We start from the raw sequence: 21,988 nt of genomic DNA, 5'->3' as shown, positions 1-21,988 counted from the left end.
CTCTCTCACACACACACACACACACACACACACACACACACTCTCTCTCTCTCTCAAAATGAGAGCACAAACTTCCTAGATGCTACTTAAGGACAAAAGTTCTGAGCCTGAACCCAGGGACCTGCCAAGGCTGAGAGGTGACCAGCAGGAGCAATGAAGACACACACAGCCACACTGAGGAAGGTACATACTGGCCTTGAAAGGGCCCCATCTATGGGCAACATGTCCACACACTTGGTCAGCTAAAGGTCAAAACTATTTCAAATAAAATATCTGTACTGAACACATGCAGACCCTTTTCTTGTCATTCTCCTTTAAGTAATATAGGGTGACAGAAATGCGCATGGCACAGACCTTGTTCTACATACTGTAAGTAATCTGAGAGGGTTTGGAGTCTGTATGACCTATAATATTTTAGACAAGTCACTTGAGCACCTGTAGACATGAGAATGAATAGATGTCCTGGACACCAAGGAAGACTTTAGCTGAACACATCATATGCCTTTTAGGCTGACAATGCTTAGCCAGAATCTCTTAAGATTCAGCAGGTTTCAATATTTATTTTTAAAGTCATCTTATAGATATTTTTAAGGTCTTCCAAATGAGCATGTTAAGCTCTTTTGTGTCAGGCCTATGGCTATAGGAAGGAAAGCCCTGATCTGAAGCTGTGGACCCAAACTAAGACAGGGTACCTGGCTATACCTTCTTGACTTGCCACTCCAACTTAAGGTGGCGTGGTAGTGTCACTGTCCTGGTAGGGCTACAGTTTCCAGACTGCATCTTGTCTAAAGTGATAATTTTGTCTGTTTGTTACAGCTGTAACTGTTTGGTCTGGAAAAGAAACTATGTCCCTCCCAAGGATGTAATGAGTGAGGCACTAACTGCTGCTTCTCAGCTAGAAAGTACCCCAAAATACTGTCTCCATGAGCAACTCAGTCCGAAAGGACTTCCGAGGTCGTTCTGATTCACACTGTAATTTAAATTACATCGCATTCAACTAAAATCTACTTGGTACTTAAAAGAAGGGCAATCTATTATCATCGGGGTGAGGTGGGGCCCTCCTCCATCTGTGGAGTGGGCAGCTCAGAAAGAAAGCATTTTAGCAATACAATTTTAACAAATACAGTCTCTTATATTTACCTTGTGGCATGTTTTCAATGTTCTCAGTCCAGATCAATATCTCCGGATTGCTTTCTCCTTCCAACAAGGCCCTGTGAAAGTTATTTTTAAAAAATAGTTTATTATAGTATGGGGAGGGTGCTTCTCATCAAATATGTCAGGGACCACACTACCGCAGGGCCATGTTCCTGGAGATGTGCCTTGGGTAGGGGCTGTACCAGGACAATACGCTGCTCTGCTCACTCTCATGCCCCTGATGCCCAGCATAGCATCTGCTGCATGACAGATGTTCAAGTGATACCAGATGAAGGAAGAAAATGTATGGGCCAGGCTTCAGAAGTACCAGAGATTTCAGTCTTTCTAGGAAGTCCCCCATATCCCCCCCCCCAAAAAAAGAAAACCTTTCCTGTCCTAGGCAGAAAGGGGCACACACCATGTAATGATGGAGAAAGGCAGGTCAGGACCTAGCTTCATGGGCAGCAGTGGCAGGCTTGGGCCAGTATTTCAACCAAGCTATAGGGCCCCAGAACACCTGAGCACCCCAATACACACATTCACACAGAAGTAGTGTCTATGGAAAGTAGAACATGGTGCTGTAACAGACACTATTTGTAAACAGGAGGCTGGATGGAAGCTGGTATTGCCTTTACTTTCTTTCTCTCTCTCTCTCTCTCTCTCTCTCTCTCTATATATATATATATATATATATATATATAGATAGATAGATAGATAGATAGATAGATAGATAGATAGAGATACATATATATATACATATAACACACACACACATACACACACACACACACACACATATATATGTGTGTGTGTGTGTGTGTGTGTGTGTGTATGTGTAGTTGAGGATTAAACCTAGGGCCACTTCGTATATGCTAAGTGATTTCTTTGTCACAGAGCTATGTCTGCAGACCTATGTGAACTTCTCAGAGATGAAGGCAAGTATATAGTGCAGCAACCCCACAGGGATACCACTTCACCTAGATGGTGTCCTGTACTCTGCTAGGTTTAGCTTCAAATTTCTAAAATTCTAGTCTTCGTTAAGTTGTCATTTGCATCTGCCACTTCAGACAGGCACTGAAGAGGGCATGGGCCCAAATAGAACAGCATGCTGGGGGTAGGGGTTATCAGTGGGGTACCAATCAGCTGGTCACTTCCGAAGACCTACAGGACTTCTAGAGACTGCAGATGTAACAGCTGTATGGTTGCTAGAGCAACGTGTGACATCACTAATCCCAACTCCAGAGAGTCGGGGAGCCCAGGTCCCAGCTGGGCTTGGCAGTTTGGGGGAACTACAGAATTCATGTCCACTGAGTTAAATGTGCCAACGAGAGCCCTCTGTCTGCTGGAAGAAAACAAAGGGGGCACAAGGGATTCACCCCAGGCATACACTGGTGGCCTGACCACAGAAGCAACCACTCAAGCACACATGTGAGGAGAGACGAGAAGATCAAGGCCAGAGCTGAAGCCCTTCCACTCAGGACGAAGGCCAGGAAACAGGACACCAATCCACTAATCCCACACCCTCATGACCAAGCAGTTTAGCTTCCAGGAACATAAACAGCTTCCGTCATCCAAAAAAAAAAAAAAAAAGCCCTGAGGTCTTTATAAAGGGAGAATGTTCTGGGGCGAATAGACTTTGGGTCTATACTCTGGGGTTTTCGAAGTAAAGCAACAGTCTACAGCTGAGAGCCAGAGCAAGGCCTGGGGATAAAGCCAAGTTTAGACCCTACCAGTTTCATAAGCCACAGGGCCAGACTTAGACTCAGGCTGCCAGACTCAGGACAGAAGGAACCTTTGGGAGTTCAGGTCAGCAGAAAAAGTTGCGGATGGGCCCAGGGGACCAATGACTGGGAAAAGCTATGCCTTTCTCCACCCCTCAAAGGAGAATGGTTCTGTCTCTCTTCCAGGGGAAAGCCAGAGCCTTGTTCAGCTTTACTGCAGTCAGGACAGCACAGAACACAACAGTTTCGCCTCCCGTATCCACTTACTCATGTGGCCCAGAATACCGGGGCCTTGCCCAGCTCCTTGTCTGAGGACATGAGGCCAGGGTGAAGTCAGTGTCTTAGTCAAAAGTCCACAGAATACCTGACATAACCTTGAGCCCAGGTGGCCTTCTCCCAGACCCTCACTTTCCAGTCACTAGGCTTCCCCATGGGACAGGTATGGTGACATTACATGCAAATGTCAGAACACACAGATTCTGCCTTTAGACCTTCTATGTAACATTCATAAAAGCAGATTCAGCCTCTCAGTAATTTCGTCCTAGCTTCCCCCATGTGTGTGCCCTCCTGTATGAACTCCTCATCTGTGCCCCAGGCACTGGCTGGATCCTAGAAGGCACATGTCATCTTGCAGAGCCCAAGCACCTAACACAGAGCCTGAGATGAACAGCTGGCCCCTGGGTTCTCAATCCATGCTACTGAAGCATATGGCCTTCAGTGAAAGCACTGAAGCCTGCCCTGCCAACACAGTTCTAGAGACTAATACAGCAAAGCAGAAGAATAAACTGCTAGGAAGCTTTCCTATGACCCCTTCGAAGCACAGCTGAAGGGACAGGACTGTACAACTTTAAGAAACGGGGAGGGAGTTCTTCGGGGCTTCCACCAAACCTGGTTATTTTAAGAGCAGGGTAGGGAAGCTGCCTCCAGGCCACTGAGACTGTGAGCATGCCAACCCCCTGAGTCACTGGCTATTAGAGAGCACTCCATACAGCTCTCTAACAGGAAAATAGGCAAACAAGACAGAGACCAGTCTCTGGCCTCATTAGGAGCTTCACAGAATTCCATGACGTGGAAGTGAGCTGTAATGTGGCCTCTGGCCCCACTCCAGCCCCTAATGGGCCACCCAGCATCCCAACCAGCCAGTGATGGGGGTACCTGTCTGGGATAGATGATGCAAATGGAATTTCAGGGCATATCCGCTAATACTGTGGGCACAACACTGATGTACATCTCCTATAACTGAGGACAAGACTTAGGGAGGGGGTAGAAGGGGACACTTCCAGGAGTAACACCTGGGAAGGACCTGCCATGGTCCAAGGTCTTTGGGTGGCTCGCATTGCACTTCCAAGCAGGTGTGGAACTTGGGGAGAAGAAAACAGAGCCACAGACCCTCTAAGATGCCCCTTTCAGCCTATGGAGCATAGCTGAGCTCCACAGAAGGAGGAAGGCAACATGGGTCCCCCTGGACACTGATCCGTAACAGGAGACTAGCCCCACTCACAGGAGACACATTGTTACACAAACGTAAGATTCCTGATGTGGAAAGGGGGTGAAGGTAATGGGGAAGAGAGTGCTAGCCACCTGTGGTCATTCTTTTCATGATTAGTTCTAAATTGTATCCCAAAGGCCAACTTCAGCCTAATATCAGACATGATGTAATTAGCAGACAAGCAAAGGATGCTGACAGAAGAGGGCAGAACCCCGACAGTGTGCGACACAGCAAGCTCTAGAGGCAGGTGGCCTTGACTCAAATCCTGGGCACGACACTACTGAGTTCCATAAGCTTCCCCAGGCCATCATGAACAGGTGCGACTTACTGTCCCCATTTCTGAAATGGAAAGAACGCTTAGGTTTGCGATGGCAATTAAGTAAGCAGTAGGCCATTCACAGAAGAATGCCTGTCACTAAATAAGTGCTTGGTAAATACTGTCCTCATGGTCACCAACACCTCCTCCCTCTATGGCCTTGGAGAAAAGAGATTTCAGCTAATGAAGTCAGTCAAGGGGGGAAGGATTGTTGTTTTTGGTTTTGTTTTTAAAAAGTCTTGCTAGCACCTAAATATATTCTCTTCACTTACTTCTGTTTTTTGGATGGAGTCTCACAATGTAGTTCAGGGTGGCTTTGAACTTGAGTTCCCTCAAGCACTGGCATTACAGGCACGTACCCTGCTCTTCTAAACTATTTATTCTTAAACTGCAAGATTTTGTCCATTCCAAACATTTTCCTTAGTAACCAACTCTTAATGCGAAACACAGATTTCTAAAGTTCACCCCCAGAAGGTAGGAATAACTTTAAAAATAAGCAAAATGTACTTTACTGAAATCTTATAAAAGCTCTAAGAAATAGTTTTCTTTGAATACATGTGACAAGGTACAGGTGTCCTGAAAAATAATGGAGCAGCCAGAAATACCATTCTCATGAGACAATTTTCATGAGGCAATAAACACCAGAAGTCAATCCTCACTGCTTCATGGGCAGGCTAGAGACCACACCCTATTGTTCTCCATTAAAAAAACCTCATCCACCGTCATCAAAAAGCGCAAACTGGGAACTGTATACAGCCGTTATTATATGACTGGGGCTTTGTTTGTTTAGTGTCGGGGTGGGGCAGCTGTATGCACATGTGTACAGGTATATCCAAACTCTGCGCTCTTCCCTTGAATTGGGATCTCTCACTGAAACTAGAAGCTAAGCTGGTAGCCAGCAAGTTCCAGTGACCCTCCAGTCTCTGCTCCCCGCCCCCCCAGCACTGGTTACATGGATTTTTATGTAGCTCCTGGGATAAGAACTCACATCCTCATGTCTGCACACTAAGTGCTCTCTAACCCACTGTACCATCTCCCCAGCCCAGATGTGACTGTTTCTAACTTGTCTCTTCTAAATGGTTTATTATCTTTATTTGTTGGACATGTATGTGAACACACGTGCGGCATATCATGTGTGTGATCAGACAACATGTGGGAGTCGCTTCTCTCCTATTACTATATTGGTTCCAGGGACTCAAACTCAGGCTTGAGAGCAAGCACATTTGCCAAGAGAGACACCCTCGCCAGTCCTAACTTTACCTTGTAAAAGGACTTTTGTCCTAAAGACTGGCCAGTCCATTTCCATATTATGTAACCGCAGCTGGGGAGTTGGGCCGTTGCTATTTTCTTGGATCATGTTCACTGTGAGAGAAAGAGCTTACAGGAGGAAAGGTTTCTTTGTGGCTCAGTTTCACGAATTTCTGTTCACTCTGTTTCCATGCAACTTCCTTGAGGCTGAAATGCCATGGTGGGGCAAAGCAAGAGAAAGAGTGGAGAGGTGACCTGGGACAAAAGTGGCCTCCTTCCTCCTTCCAGGTCCCTCCTTCTAGTATGCACAAACCTCTTCCCAATACTGCTATCCACTGTGAGCCTGGTGGGTTAACCCACAGATGGGGTCAGAGCCCAGAGGATCTGATCACTTCCAGAAGCTACCAGCTGGCAGACAACCAAACCTTCGTAAACACATGAGCCTTCTGGGCCATGCTTCACACCACAAACCAGGAGAGACACAGAACCACCGTAAATCCCTCAACCCTGGTCTTAGTTTCTTTTCTATTGCCGCACAGTTGCCAAGGCAACTTAAAGAAGAAAGCGACTATGGGGGCTTGCTTATAGTTTCAGAGTTTGAGTTCATAACCATCATGTTGGGGAGCATGGCAGCAGGCAGGCAGGCACAGAGCAAAGTATTGAGAGCCACACTCTGAGACAAGCACTGCCAGGCAGAGAGAGAATGAACTGGGATTCTCATCGGCTTCTGAAACCTCAAAGCCCACTCCCACTCACATTTCTTCCAACAAGACCGTACCTCCTAATCTATCCCAAACAATTTCACCAAATGGGGACCAAGTAGTCTAACTCATGAGCCTATGGAGGTCATTCTATTGCAAACCATCACATGCCCAGAACACAGAAAGCTAAGTCCCTTTTGAATTTGGACCCAGGCTACCCAAATTGTCATTCTGATCAGAATGATCAGCAGACAAGCCGGGCCTTCCTCCCATGACAGATTTCAAATTCCTTTCCCCCACTGTCCTTTCTAGCAGATTGTAGGTGTGACAGCTACGTTGCTGTTCTGTAAAGAGGTTACTTATTTTACAATTGCACTTTCTACTCGTTCTCCATCCACAGCAGCTGGACCAGAATTTCATGTGTAGAGAAAGCAGAACAGCAGCCATCGTCACCAGATCAGCTGCGCCCACTTGCAAGCTGCAGGCTAGTTGACTGTTGACATTTTCTCACAGTTGTGGGTGTAGTGGTTTGACTAGGTTAGGCTCCCATAGTTTCATGTGTTTTAATGCTTGATCATAGGGAGTGGCACTCTTAGGAGGTGTGGCCTTGTTGGAGTAGGGCATCTCTCTGTAGGGAGGACTTGAGGCCTCCTATGCTCAAGGTCTGCCCAGTGTAGAATGAGAGCCTGTTCCTGGTTGCCTGCAGAACTCAGTCCCCTCTGGCTGCCTGTGGATCAAGACATAGAACTCTCAGCTCTTTCTCCAGCACCATGTCTGCCAGCAGGATGCCATGCTTCCTGCCACGATGATAATGGACTGAATCTCTGAAACTGTAAGCCAGCCCCAGTTAAACGCTTGCCTTTATATAAGAGTTGCTTTGGTCACGGTGTCTATGTACAGCAATAAAATCCCTAAGACAGTGGGGTTGGGAGGTCACTGGACCCTTCAGTCACAAGACACAGTCCCCCAGGTGAGGTCTGGCTCATGTATGACCTGCAGTCCTCCAGGTCAGGCCCTCAAATAACTGGTATTGTCACCAATGCCATCGGCCTCTGTCACCATGCCAGTCACTTATTCTTCCTGGAACTCCCTCCCCATCCCACATAGTGGTTTCCCAACTTCCCTTCCCACAAGAACCAAGAATGGCCCCTCCAGAAATCCCTCTCCATATGCCCTAGGTTCCTCCAGCTGCAATCTTTCAACCATATACTGCCCACAGCATCCCAGCTCCCAGTTCCACAGAGGGAAAGTCCTGAAGTTCAAATCCTGGGCTCTCAACTTATCAACAATGTGATCTTTTAAGTCATTGCTCCCCATTACAAGGTCCCCTTCAATTGCTGGAGGTCAGACCTCTATCCCCACCTTTGTAAGATTAGAATCGCCACGGCCCTTCTATACTTAGAGAAGGGAGGAGATGTCAGGGGCAGCCCTGCTTACACACTGAAGGCCTAAAATCAGCCATAGGCCTAAAATCAGCAATAGGCCTGTCATACATGTATACTAACACCAAGTCTTGGGTCTCTGTGGAAAAACATTGAAACAGATGGCTATAAGCTATTGAAAACAGGCAGCTTTCATGGAAATTTACCAGCCTGAGGAGTCATAGACCTTGTAAATAGGTAGTCTTGGCAGACAATACCAACTTAGATAAGGACAAGCGAGTCATAGGCAGAGTCGTAGTGAATTGTCCCCTGAACCTTCACCTAGCAGACACCATGTTCTGAAAGATATCTGTATTCCCCCTGAACACCCACACTCCAGTGTCATCCCCTTCCCCACGTCCGTCCTGCCTTTCTGTGTTTATAATCCCTGTGTGAATGAATTACGATTTGAAAAAAAATAAATTATTAAGAAAAAAAGTCATTGCGCCCCTAAACTTGAGTTTCATCATCAATATACGTCTGTTTTGTATGAATTTAGGGATACTATGATTCAGCACTCAGAAGGTAGCAAATACTAAACAGGAGGCAGCTCTTACAATCTGTCACGCATTATCAATCAGAAGCCCCCTCCCCCCCAAAAAAATAAAGGAATGGATGATGATACATGGGCAGACAGGCAGCCAATCAAAAGATGGAGCAAGTTAATTTGGCAAATGTCCCTACAAGGCACACAAGAGCACTTGCAACTGTTAGCTTTCTGTTTGAAATTTTGCGTGAGACATCATTGAGAAGAAGAGACCTTTGACACAAATCTGCAAGTAAGGATTCAGAAGATGAGTTTGCATTGCTTATCTAGAAAGCCCACAGCTTCACGTTCCATCCAAATTGGGCCTCTACCAGGTGGGTCCACAGGACTCTGTGACCTCACACAGATCCACTCTAGCCCCCATGGAGATGGCCACATCAAACTGACCGGGCTAATGAGCAGAACCAAACAAGAGTCTGCAAAAACCTCCTACTGTCCCTCTGGTGTATAATCTTCTACCCTCGGGCTCTCCTCCATGCTGCTACTGCCGAGATAGGCTTAAGCCTGACAATGATGGTGTCCATTCCAAGCAGCAGTGCAAACAGATGGCCTTGGATCGTATTAGAAGGCCATTAGGGTGTAGCAGGTTGGGTTTGGGCTTGAGAGTTCACATTTCCAATAAGCTTGTGATATTTTGTGCTGGGTACATACCTCAAGATATTCTGAGCCCAAGGTTCTCTATACTGGTGGCACCTGACAATCACCTGGAGAGAGGTTAAAGCCACCACACCTTGTCCTACCCTGCACCAATCCAATGGAATTGTCAGGGTTAAAGTTAACCCGCAACCATCCCTGGTCCAAGGACCAATAACTTCCTGAAATGCTGGGGGCTGTTGTTCACAGAAGATAACAAGTCATGTGTTTTCACTTCAGTAAACAAGGTTGGTTGCGCCAGCTGCACAGGATGTGCTTGATCAGACATAGGCGGGAGGTATGTAAGCGGAAAATACATCAGGGTGTATACTTGCCCCCACTGGACAAAGGTGGGAAGTACCATAGCCCTGTGGGTTCTGCCTTTATAAACATCTGACTAACCTAATTCAGTGCCATTTTCTGGGAATCCTAGGAACAGACTGGTCCCGTATCCATCTTCCTGGCCAGAATTAAATAAAGCTCGCTTTAATTGGATGATCTTGCAATTTGCAGGTTTAACAGAATCTCTGGGGTTAGGACCCCAGGGGCCTCCAAGAGCTCTGGAGGATTTTCTTTCTGCATCTCAGCATCCTTCCTCTCACTTGGCTGCTGGGAAAATCTGGCGCTGACAGAGCAGGGGGATAAACACTCCCAGTACACACTGCTATGGTCAGCCCCGGAGGCAGAATCCAGCACAGCCCTTGTCTGTCTGAGCTTTGTCCCTCCTCTGGTATCTACAGTGAAGCACAGTCCTACGGCCACTGCCAACAGCCAACTGCACTGCAGGAGGCCAAGGCCATGTTGACTGTCCTCTAATGCCTGAGGCCTCATTCTCAGAAGCTGTCATGCAAGCCTGGCTACCAGTGGACCATGGAGAGTTAATGAAATCCTCTATCCTTGAGCTTCCATGAATGTTCACGCTATCTTACATTTACTTTTGAAACACAGGAACTCATCTATAAATGAGCCGACACTGGGGGGTCTGTAAACATGCAATCCTATTTTATGATTACTTACATTTCTCCTTTACTGTGAAGGTTCCAGAAAGGAGCTAAATATCTGGGTTAGAAAGTATTCAAGGCCCTGGAGAGTTGGCTTTGGTCCGCAGATAAACTGCAGGGAAATGTGCCTGAAACTTTAAAGAGGTGCAGGGCCTTCCCGTTCCTGTGACCTCTTCAGTCAGAGGAACCACAGGACAAAGACAATCAGTGAGTGGCTGGGAGCAATGGCCCCCACAGGGAAAGCTTGAAGCAAGTCACATGGGCCCCAGAGAGGGACAATTCTTTTCTGTGTCAGCTGCTGTCACCCTTCTACCCCATGGGGCCAAATGTTCTATCCCACTGCCTTCAGAAAGGAGGGCAGATGAAGAGTCCACTTTCAAAATTGGCAGATGGGTTTGTAAAAATCACAGGGCACAACAAAGGGCCCAGGTCAGCAGATGGCAAGGGTGCTAACATGCACAGGACACCCTTGCTCACCCCACACAGCGTACTGAGAAAGAACTGAATGGAAGATGATATGAATTCGCTTCAGTATACTCACTGCTGATAAAGAAAAGAAAGGGAAAAAATCCAGGCGTTTGACTTACAGAAAGAAATGCTTTGTATTAACAGTCTGTGCATCTTCAATGTCTATGGGTGTCTACAAGGCTAAACCTAAATGGAGAACGTGGGAAATGCAGCCATGCTGACCACCAAGGCCAGACAGCCACTGCTGGGCGGGGCCAGGCAGCCTAGGCTTCTGATTTCCCCTGGGCAAGCTTGGACAGCAGAAAGGGGTCCGGTGAAATCCATCACTCACTCACTTCCTGAAAGGGCTGAGGCTTTTAAGCACCTAAGACATGGCCAGGTTTACCTTTAATGGGTTTAGAAGCTCTGCAGCAACAGGCGGAGGCAACCAGTTGTGTCCCTGCAGATGGTCAGGCTGCTGCTGACTGAAATGGCTCACGATCGATCCATGTGCTTGGAAAAGTGAATCTGGGAATACTGTGAGCACTGTAGCCGAAAGGCAGGCTCTGGATGCTTGGGCGAGCTGCCTGCCTGTGCACTCTTGCTTTTTGGCAACTGTGAACCAGAGGCACGGCAAGTGTAGAAGAAAGGGACTCAAAACCCCAGAGAAGCATCACATGAAAGTGAAGTTTCCTTACATGAACTAATATGAACAGGAAACAGGAAAGTCTGCCTGCCCCACCCACCTCCATCAGGTGAGAGCTAAGATGGACACAGAAGTCAGATTCTGGGGCTGCTGGGCATGTGCCATACAACAGTGTCTAGTTTGGGCTTCCTCCCCAAAAGGGTCAGCCTCAGTCTACATACCTCACCAGAAGCTGGCCCCACCCTGCTCCGAAGGATGCATCCCCTGCCTAGGAAATGATATCTGGCTAGCCCGATGTCTGGCTCAGGAGCATGAGACTGGGAGGTCATAAGCCTAGAGTTGTCACAGCATGGAGCGAGCCCACAGAGACAGCCAGACAGGTCAACTATGCCTAGAACCCAGGGCCTTTTCAGTTGTGTGAGTAACATGTTCCTTCTTTGACTTAAACCAGTCTGAAGAGGGGTACCTATCACTTACACTTGAAGAACATTCTGCATTAACGTTCTCTCTCTCCCCAGTAAAGCCCAACTGTTTATACTATCCCTTACAAGGGAAACTCAGACCTCTTGTGCAGCATCTATGTGAATACCCAGCCAGCTTAATTTTGCAGTTGTCAATTCCATGAATTTTCCAAGAATTTCAGAGGAGGGCCTAGGGGAGGAAGAGGGGGAAGGTGCCCTACCAGCCCCCATCTCTGAGCCCTGGGTCCAGGTACCTTCTGCAGAGAGGGTAGCAAGGTATAGAACCAGGGCCTAGCCTCAATTGAGCTGAGGCTTTCCAAGGGCAGCCATACCCCTGGGAAGACTCTGCCTCTCAGCAACCTTCTATGCCGGAACAGCCCAATAGCCAATTTCTCCATTAATGGAAATTAGAACCAAGCAAAAGCTGGCCTTCCACTCAGGAAAGGCATCAAGGCCAGCCCAAGGCTGTGAGGTGAACTTCAAGCATACACCAGGCAGATACTATTGTCTCCCAACGGACATAAAGCAACCCAACTTGCATTGATATTCTGATAGCAAGTCAGATGTGACAGAGGCAGCCTACAGGGAGTGATAATCTGGACTTGTCCCTTACCTGCTCTGTCCTTAGCCTGAGTCTCCTTCTTACCCATTCTAGGGTTTGCTCTGTCCTGTGCTAAGGGTGACACTATTGCAGCATCCTCCTGACAACTATGCCCTCCTCACTGGCCAGAGCAGTGGCCAAAGCCCCACCACACCTGTAATTGATCTCTGATCACAGTTCTGTGGATGAGGCGGGTGTAATGTCCCCTTTACACGATTTGGTGGGAAAGACACAGGTCTGCAGCCATATCTGGCTGGATCAGCTCCTACCACTAACAGCCCTGGGCTGCAAACATCTCTCTTACACCTGTAAGGGGGACATGTGGCATCCACTTAGACAGTGACTGGAAACAGAGGCTACTCAGCATGGTGCCTGACCAGCAGCACTGATCCATAATGATTGGGTTACTGTCATCATCTTTACTTCCACCTTAGGTTTCTGGGGTCTGGCTCCCTCCTTGGCAGTCTTCATTGTATATGAGAGCTGTCAGCAACCCCCGACCCCCAAATACATGACCTTTATGTCTGGGTTGGTTAAAGTTGACATCTTGGTAAAGAAAAACTGTCCCAGAGTCCCATGCTGCTCTCAGAACACAGATGCTGTGTTTCAAGACCAAACTGAAGAGTCCCAGAAGGTCAGTTCCCTAAGATTTTGAAGCAACCATGTGGGTGGGTCAAGACGCCTAACATCTACCTCTAACTTTTCTGAGCTTTGCTTGCTCTTCTGTAAGCAGAACACCTAACTCCCAGGATCAAAGTAGATATAGGCCAGATCCTTAAACTATGTCCAGGACACAGCGGGTATGCACAGCTCAGCTACGGCAGTCACCAGGGGACCTCAAGCAAGACTAACTTCTCCCTTCCTCTCTCTTCCCTTTGACTCTGTGTTCCTCACTCTGCCAAGGGCTGTTCTCTCCTTGTCACAGAGCCACAGGGATTCCTCAAAGGCCACAGAAACCTTACCTCAGTGGCTTTATGGAGACAGACGCAGCACAGACTCTCACCTGTAGGTGGCTACTTCCAAGCTGAGGCCCGTCTTCACCTGCAGGAGCTCCTGGTACTCCCGCAGCCTGTCAGCCATGGCCAAGGTAAGGGCTTCCTTCTCATCCTCCAGGCTGTCAATCACTCTCTGAAGAGAACAGAGAACCTTTAGATCCATATCTCAGAGCTTCATAAACAGAACTAAACATACCAACAGTACAGGGCATAAAAAGAGGTGTAACCTGGGTAGGGACAGTTTCAAATAATGAATCTCTTGCAGGTGGAAGGTTCTTCCTTTACTGCATGTGGAGGATTTTTATAGAACAGATGCATTTCCCTTTGAACTTCCTCACAAAATGAAGGCATAGTTTATTAAAATCACTTCTGCTTCAGACATCAGGACACGTAAGAGATCCAAATACATCCAACCAGGTAACTAGGATGGTATTTAAACGTTAGCCATGACCGGAAATCTTTTATGATACTTAAAACAGAAGTCACTCTCATATGAACTAAAATGTCTCCCAAACTCATCATTGTCCCAATAACAGCAGATAAGTGAAAAGAAATACCTTTATTTTACCTAAAAATGATCTTTTCAAATAATCTGGAGAGAAATGTATTTCTGACATAAATGTACAAACTCAAGACCTGTAGCGGTGAATTAGTTAAACTGCTTTGGCTTCTAGCTGGTGCCACACATGTGCTGCACCTGCCCAAGAGCTTTGAACACACACACACACACACACACACACACACACACACACACACTCTCACTCACGAACGTCAGCTAATTTTGATAGGCCTTGATTAGCTCAATGGTTGGGCACTTCTAAACCTCCCAGCAGCTAACACACACTCCCCTCCGGTAATACCGAGTTAATATCTTTTAAAATCTGTATTTCAACTCTGCTGCCCTGGACTCAATTAGGGAAGTGGCCCCTAGGGTCACTTTCCCAGATTCTTACATGCTGATGGGCCTTTAAGTTTCATCTTTCTGCTTTCCCATCATGGTGATTCTCTGTCTCCTCTCTCTCTCTCTCTCTCTCTCTCTCTCTCTCTCTCTCTCTCTCTCTTTCTCTCTCTCTCTCTCTCTTCTTTACTATCAATCAAAGCCAGCTTGGCACAGGGACCCTCAGGTCTGGAAGCATGACTTTTGGGAGCCAAAATAAGACAAAGCATTAGAACCAAATCCCAACACAGACCCATACATAAACAATTCTTTTGGAATGTAGTTAATAAGCTTCTCCCAACCTGGTTGTTTCCCTCCACTGGATCTGTCTTTTCCCAAGTTGAGAGACATGCTAGCCCTGTAATCAGGCTCTTGACCAGAAACCGCCACAGACCAGTCACATAATACATACCAAGTAAACCAAATTTAAGATTAAATGATCGAGACAATATTATCCTCTTCAAAATGTCCATTTCAAGACAATACTATCTTTTAATTAATGTACATTTTGTAATTATTTTATTTTATTTGAGACAGGGTCTGCCTATGTATCCCTGGCTGTCCTGGAACTCTATATGCAGACTTGGCTGACCTCAGAGTCACAGAGATTCTCCTGCCTCTGTCTCCCAAGTTCTGGGATTAAAGATGTTCATCATGGCAAGCTGGATTAATCATTTTTTTAAAAAAGATTATTATGTAGATAAATCGGCTTTTTGTAGCACTTCCATTTCTAAGCCAATGATTGTGTTTTCTGTTTACAAAGGGTGCCAAGTTTTTTAATTTTTCTTAAAGATTTATTTTATTTTAAATTGTGTGTGTGTGTGTGTGTGTGTGTGTGTGTGTGAATATGTGCATGTGAGTGCAGGTGCTCATGGAAGCCAGAAGTGAGTTACTGACAGGGGTGTTGAGAACTGAACTCACATCCTCTGTAAGAGCAGTTCACACACTTAACCTCTCAGCCATCCTACATTCTCAGTTTACAATATTTTTAAAGCAAAATTACTTTAGTTTTAAAGCAAAGAAATACATTTAAGAAGCATTAATGTGGGGAGGGGGCTGGGAAGATGGTTCAGAGTTAAGTGAATTTGATCTTCTACAGAGGACCTGGGTTCTATTCCTAGCACCTACTTGGTGGCTCACAACCTCTGTAATTCTAGTTCCAGGGGATCCAGTGGCCCTTTCTGCCCTCTGAGAGCACCAGGCACATATGACACACAAATACATAAAATAAAACAATCCTTAAAAAGAACCATTAATATCCCAGGGCATGTCATGTTAACAGCTTCCAAAACTGGCATTATAGGCAGATAAAGCAGTTCACCAAGGCAGCAGACCACCTGCCAATCTCAAGTGACAGAGACTTCAGATTTGGCAATAATATATATTCCTTCTATAGTAAAGTCTTCACGTTAAAAAAACCTCTGTTCTCCTGCTTTAGAGGGAATAGAAATTCAGAGGCAAAGTTGAAATCTAAAAGGCTCTCTCTCTCTCCCTCCCTATGAGTGTGTGTGTGTGTGTGTGTGTGTGTGAGAGAGAGAGAGAGAGAGAGAGAGAGAGACAGACAGACAGACAGACAGACAGAGAGACAGAGACAGAGGTGGGGGAGAGAAAGAGAGTGCACATGTTGAACATTTTTAAGAGAGGATCTCACTACAGCCCAAGGTGACCTGTAACTCACAATTCCTAGCCTCCAGAGTGCTGGCACTGTACCTATGCACTACTATACCTGGCTTGTTAGCTTTTCTACCACAAGAAAAGTGACCTAATCAGTAAAACCTGAGGATTTATCAATTATGTCTCACAAAGAAGTTTAAGTGATACTAAACTTTTCTAAATTCTTAGAAAAGAATACCAGATGAACTCAGTTCTCCACTCATAGTTTAAAACCAAAGAACCATGCCACAGCACTGCCCAGGAAGACGTTCTCCTCCCCCAGTACTGAGGCTAGTTTTCTGTACCCTACCTCACAGAATATGAACAGGAAAATAAAAACCACGCTGAAGTCCAAACAAATATAGTTCCAAGCTAATTTCCCCGTGAGTCAACTCTTCCCAAATGGTGAAAGGAAAAGCCGTTGACTTCTAGAGGCAGGAATGAAATAACAACCAATCCTGCCAGTGGGAGATAGCTTCAGACTCTGGCTTGGCTCTGCTGAAACTTTTCATGCCATGGGCCAGGCCGAGAGTGCTGGGGCCTCCCACACAGAAGCAGTTTTATCCAAGGCTGCAACAACTCAGGGAAAAGCCCAGTCTTTTAGCTGCTGTGCAGAGAACTTTCCAGCCACCTCGTCAGCAATGGACAGTGTGCTGCTGCTCTCTCTTCAAGGAGCTCAAGCCCTCCCTGACTGAGCATATCAGATAGAATGGCCAGAGCCTGCTAATGTCCTAGTCACCTCAGGTCTTAAGCGTTAGAACTCAAGGGAACTGAATACTAGGATATCTCATTCATACCCAAAATTAAATATACCAATAAGAAGCATGGATTGAGTCAGGTGTGATGGTATATGTCTTGACTTCTGGCAAATGGAAGGTAGAGGCAGAAGGATCTTTGTAAGTTCAAGGCCAAGCTGGTCTACATAGTGAGTTCTAGGACAGCCAGGACTGTATAGACCAGAGAGACCTTATCTTAAAACAAGGAAGAGGAGGGAGAAGAGAAGGAAGAAGAAGAAGAAGGAGAAGGAGAAGGAGAAGGAGAAGAAGAGGGAGAAGGAGAAGGAGAGAAGGAGGAAGAGGAGGAGGAGGAGGAGGAGGAGGAGGAGGAGGAAGAGAAAGATGATGAAGAGAAGGAAGAGGAAGAGCAGCAGCAGCAGCATGAATTGTGTGTTCTGTGTGTTTATAGCTGAACAAGGCAGCACAGTACACTCCAGGGCATTTCAGAGGCATCTCAAACTGGCTGTGTTTAAATTGAACTCAGACCTCTGATCTTCGTGTGCCCTTCTGCAAAGAGTGCCCTTCTTCTGGTTGCCATTCACAGTCCTGTGGTCAACTTTGACACCCCACCCCAAGCCCACCCCTTACTACTATATCCAACCTATCAGCAAACCTTGATATAGCTTCAACTTGAAAGAAGAGCCTTCCCTCAGTCTACCGTTCTGACCCCTGACCAAGCCTCCTGTGGCCTCAATTGTTCTAGCACTGCTCCTACACTGGTCCATGAAGACTATGCTCAACACAGAACAGACTGATCCATTACCACATACACTCTGCTCAGGACTCCCTGGTGCCTTTCAGTGGGACTCAGATTTAAAAAGAGGGCCTTGGGGATGGAGACATGGCTTAGTGGTTAAGAGCACTCACTGCTACTCCAGAGGTCCTGAGTTCAATTCTAAGCAGATGGTTCATAACCATCTGTAATGGGATCTGATGCCCTCCCTCTTCTGATGTGTCTAAAGACAGCAACAATGTACTTACATAAAAACAAACAAAAAACAAGTAAACAAATCTAAAACAAATGAACAAACAAAAAACCCCAGCCACCCTTTGCTTCACTGTCCCAGCCCTGATGGCTTCCCGAGTTCCCAAGGAGTAGTAGTGTGCACTGCTGCCACGTCAAGACATTCACATCATGGCCTGTTCTCTTTCTTTATTTTTCACTACTTCATCCCCAGTCACAAAGAGGGAGACCCGGGGGCCCAACGACCATTAATTGCATAAATTAATTAAAACCACCCAACCAATAGCAACCCGTGAACGGCTTTTCATTCTCACAGAGGAGGAAGCAGGACCACACAAGGGTTAATGAGGTTAATCTTGAGGAAATCTTACAGTCTGAGATAGAGTGAGAGTCAGAATTCAGCCCCAAACAGGAAGGCTACAAGAACACTGAGCCTTAACTACACAGCTAATCCTGTCTGCCTTCTTTTCAAAAGAAGTGTTTCCTTCATTATTTTGGAATTGTTCACAGTTGGAGCTGGCAGCTAAGAGTCCCCATCACAGAAAATAAGTGTTTCTAGGGTAAGGCTTGAGTAAATGACAACATCTTCAAGGCCTTTCTGAGGCCCCTTGCAGGTCTTCTAACATCCCCTTCACCAGGATACAGAAAAAAGCCAAAAATAAATAAATAAATAAATAAAAATAAAAGCTAGGATCATACACCAGGAAAAGGGGTCTGAAAGTGTCCTCAGGTTCGTGATAGCAGGCTACCTCAGGGCTGGCCCTTAGAAAGAGCAGTTATCACTCCACCTATGCAGAGCTAAAGGTTTCTCTTGAATAAAATAGAAGAGAGGAAACTCTGTTGTGGCCACTTATTGATTGGTGGCCCACCCTCGTCTTTAGCATCTGTAAAACAGGGCTAACGTTAGTATTCACCTTCTGAGATTGGTGTGTGGACTAAGAGTGAATACATAGACTAGGCCTGACACCTCCCAAGGCTGTCAGTAATGCAACATTTTTACAGAAGAGTCAGCTAAGCCAGTCTTTATATTTTCAGTCTCTCCAGACTGAGCATCTAAGAAACTTAAAAAAAAAAAAAAGTAAAAGCTTGGGGTTGAAACAATCTTTTCTCCTTAACATAATTCTGAATGCTGTTTATGATTGTTGAAGAAGTGTTTCAGAGTCGGATCTGAAATGCAGTTGCTTTCAGATAACTGGGCAGAATCATAATGTAGTTAAGATTGCAGCTGGCAGCATTTAACAAAAGCAAAACCTAAACAAATTGGGACTGAAGAAGAAATCCGGGTCCTCATCGACACTGTCCTGCCTCTCATTTCCAGTGGGGGAAAGCCAAGTCTGAAACAGAGAGACCCCAGGGTGGGGAGCTTCGGGTGGGGTCCTATTGCAAGTCAGGTGTGACCTCAGGTGACATTTCACTATCGTCTGGAGTCCTTGTGGAAGGGCTGCACAGTGCTTCTATATGTACTTCCAATTCCCAATCACCCTCCAGTTGGGGAACTCCGCTTCTGTCTGTCTCAGATTTGCCCCTGAAGATTTTATTAGCCAGAGCTTCAAGATCCATGATCTGCTACCCACTCTCCAGCTCTTTGGCTACCAAAACACTAGCCCATCACTGGGGACCCAGAAGAAATCAAGAGATGCTGAGTACCTGATATCCTATCATCCCAGTCATCCATTCCACAAATCTCGTGTTCGCTTGTGACTTTTAAGAAAATGATATCACAACATCTCCAATGTTCAGCTCCTAGCTGCAAACTCTTCTCTTCAAATACTTCTGAAGCTGTGCTTGTCTTACTTCAGAACAACTTCCTGAGACCCCCCCCCCAATGGTGTGATCTGGGAGTAATTCCAATTCTGGCTGGGGCTGGGCTAGTTTGGAAGCCAAACACTAGGGCCGAACTGAGTGCACAGACAATAAATCTGCCACAGGTACACGTACCCAGTGTCAGAGGGTTACAGCTCAGCTGCTCTGAAATAAGAACCGTTTATATTAGTCTGTAGTTGAAATAACACCTCACCACAGGGACCTGCTTTCTCCTGGTTTTTATACAACCCAGAGACCTGCCCTCAGCTCACACTGTGAGCAAAACAGCTCTGACCCTTTTTCTGTATGACAGTTACTTAGTCCTCTCACGGGAACAAACAAAAAAACAGAAAAATATGACAGCTGCCCGAAGAGCTGCAAGCAGCTGCCTCCAGCTGGGAAATAATTCTGGCAAAATAAAAAAAGGTGCTTGGAGCCCTATTTAAGCATGGCCGGTCTCCAGGTAAGGACTAGGCAGTGCCTTGCAACCCTCTGATTTGTTGCCTATCCGGGTCTGAGGTCTGGGTTGAGTTTTGGATTCAGGCTACCAGCACTACGAAGCGAAGCGCAGAAAAAAGAAAAGAAAACAGGAAGGGGGAGGGAGGGAGGGAGGGAGGGAGGGAGGGAGGGAGGGAGAGAGAGAGGGAGATCAAAAACAGAACTAGCAGGATCCTTGATCAGGATGTGCCTAAACACGTCTGGATCTAAAGGTGACACTAACAAGTTGATGGGCACTAGACTAGCCACCGGGACCCGTCACATGGTGTCAGCCCTCCGATTTAAGGATCATTGCACTAACCCCTTATTCTTAGACTAGCTACACGCCAGAATCCTGTGGCCTCATAAATAGCAAAGCTACTGGCAGCATTCGCTTCCCTGGGTGGGGCTGAACCGGCTGCATGTCCCGGGAACCCCTGCTGCTCGCCCACTGGGTGGGCAGGGGTGCGTGAACAGACTATAGGGAAGGGGCGCGGTCCCTGTCCACGGACCTGCCGCTCCTCCGCCTGCATCCCGTACTCCTCGCGCATCCGCAGCAGCTCATCCTCCAGCCTCGCGCGCAGCTGTTCCAACTCCAGAGCCTGGTTCCGCAGGGCGTCCGCCTCCTGGGCGCACAGCCGCGCCTCGTCCTCCGCCTGGAGCCGGCTCTCTTGGCCGCGGCGCAGCGCTTGCTCTAGCTCGCGCACCTCGTCCTCGTACAGCTGCACGCTCTCCCTCCACGACTCGGCTACCAGCAGGGCGTAGCTGTCGTGCACGTCCCGCAGGCGCGGCGGGGGCGCGGCGGGGCCGGTGGCGCGGGCTCGGAAGTGCATGGTGAGGCTGGCGGCTCGGGCGCGTAGATCCCGCACTTGGCGCTCGTGGGCAGCGTCCAGGTCGCGGCGCTCAGCCTCCAGCCGGCCCAGCAGCGCCTCGAGGGCGGCGCGCGCGGCCAGCGCCTCCTCCAGCTCCCGCCGCTGCGCACCCAGCTCGGCATCCAGGCGGCTGCGGACGGTGCCGGCTTCCACACCCTCCCGCTGCAGCTCCAGCAGCTCCCTCCGCAGCGCGTCGCGCTCGCCCTCGGCCAGGGCTGTGGACCAGCTTAGTTCGTCCAGTTGTTGTCGGAGGCTGCGCGCCTCCTCGGCGTAGAGCGCCTGATCTTCGGCCCAGCGGTCCTCCCGGCTCAGCCGGCTGCGCAGCTCCTCCTCCAGCAGCAGGTTCTCGCGCTCCAGCTCTCGCACCCGGCATACGTAGTCGTAAAGCCGGGCATTGAGCTCCTGGAGCTCGGCCTTTTCGGAGCCCGTCTGCAGCCGCCAGGACAGCATCTTGCTGGGTGTGCCGGGCCCTTTCGATTAACTGCTTGCCTCCTGCCCTGATCTTGTCCCCTCCGCCCCGCCGCGCCGCGCCCGCCTTGCCGCTGCCTCGGAGGCCCTTGGACTGGCGCACCGACTGGCGAGCTTTCCCACTTAGTGGCCCGGTCGCGCGGCCGTGGACTTGGCCACTGCCTCCAACCAATCAGGACTCGGCCCGCGCTGCCACTGCGGCCGGACAGCGCCCCCTGCCGGAAAGATCGCGGCATGGTGAGGCTGCCCAGCACTGGCCCCCTGGTGGCCCAGGGTAATCCTATGTGGGTTATCGGATTGCTGCGTGCTGGCTATCTGGGACACCTTATGAGGCTCCCTGTTGCTACTCCTAGGGCGCATCTAAGGCACCTCTAAATCCCAGCTTTCCATAATGAAAAATAAGTTGCCATTAAGTGAGAGATCATTTACATAGAGGATCTAATTGGTTGCTCTGGAGATGGGGGCGGGGGAGGGGGCAGGTGTATTCTTTAAACTAGAGTTGTAGTTCAAAGATAAAGAGCTTGCCAGATAAAGAGTGCGCCAGGCCCAGATATCAAAACGCACCACCATAAAACAACTTTGCGCATGTATATTGCACATACACATATACGTATATACCTGTTACATTTTTTTTTTAGTGTCCTATCATTTCAGTAATTTTGCTTTTATTTTTTTAT

General features: G+C 47.7%; 1 protein-coding gene across 3 annotated transcripts in view; it reads right to left on the bottom strand.

Annotated features, from left to right (window-relative positions):
- Synm (synemin) overlaps positions 1-21,371 on the bottom strand; it is a 27,221-nt gene extending 5,850 nt beyond the window's left edge. The window contains exons 1-3 of one of the 3 annotated variants that reach the window (XM_028776735.1): positions 20,484-21,371; positions 13,370-13,494; positions 1,141-1,211 (exon numbers count right to left, since the gene is read on the bottom strand). In XM_028776735.1, coding sequence (XP_028632568.1) covers positions 1,141-1,211; positions 13,370-13,494; positions 20,484-21,293 — 1,006 coding nt within the window. In that variant the 5' untranslated portion in view covers positions 21,294-21,371. The remainder of the gene's footprint in view (positions 1-1,140; positions 1,212-13,369; positions 13,495-20,483) is intronic. The other 2 variants (XM_028776733.1, XM_028776734.1) reach the window with 2 other exon arrangements.
- Between the last annotated feature and the right edge of the window lie 617 nt (positions 21,372-21,988).

This window comes from Grammomys surdaster, unplaced genomic scaffold, assembly GCF_004785775.1.
Source record: "Grammomys surdaster isolate TR1022 unplaced genomic scaffold, NIH_TR_1.0 271, whole genome shotgun sequence".
In the NCBI taxonomy this organism is placed as follows: domain Eukaryota; kingdom Metazoa; phylum Chordata; class Mammalia; order Rodentia; family Muridae; genus Grammomys; species Grammomys surdaster.
This window is presented reverse-complemented; position numbering and strand designations above follow the sequence as displayed.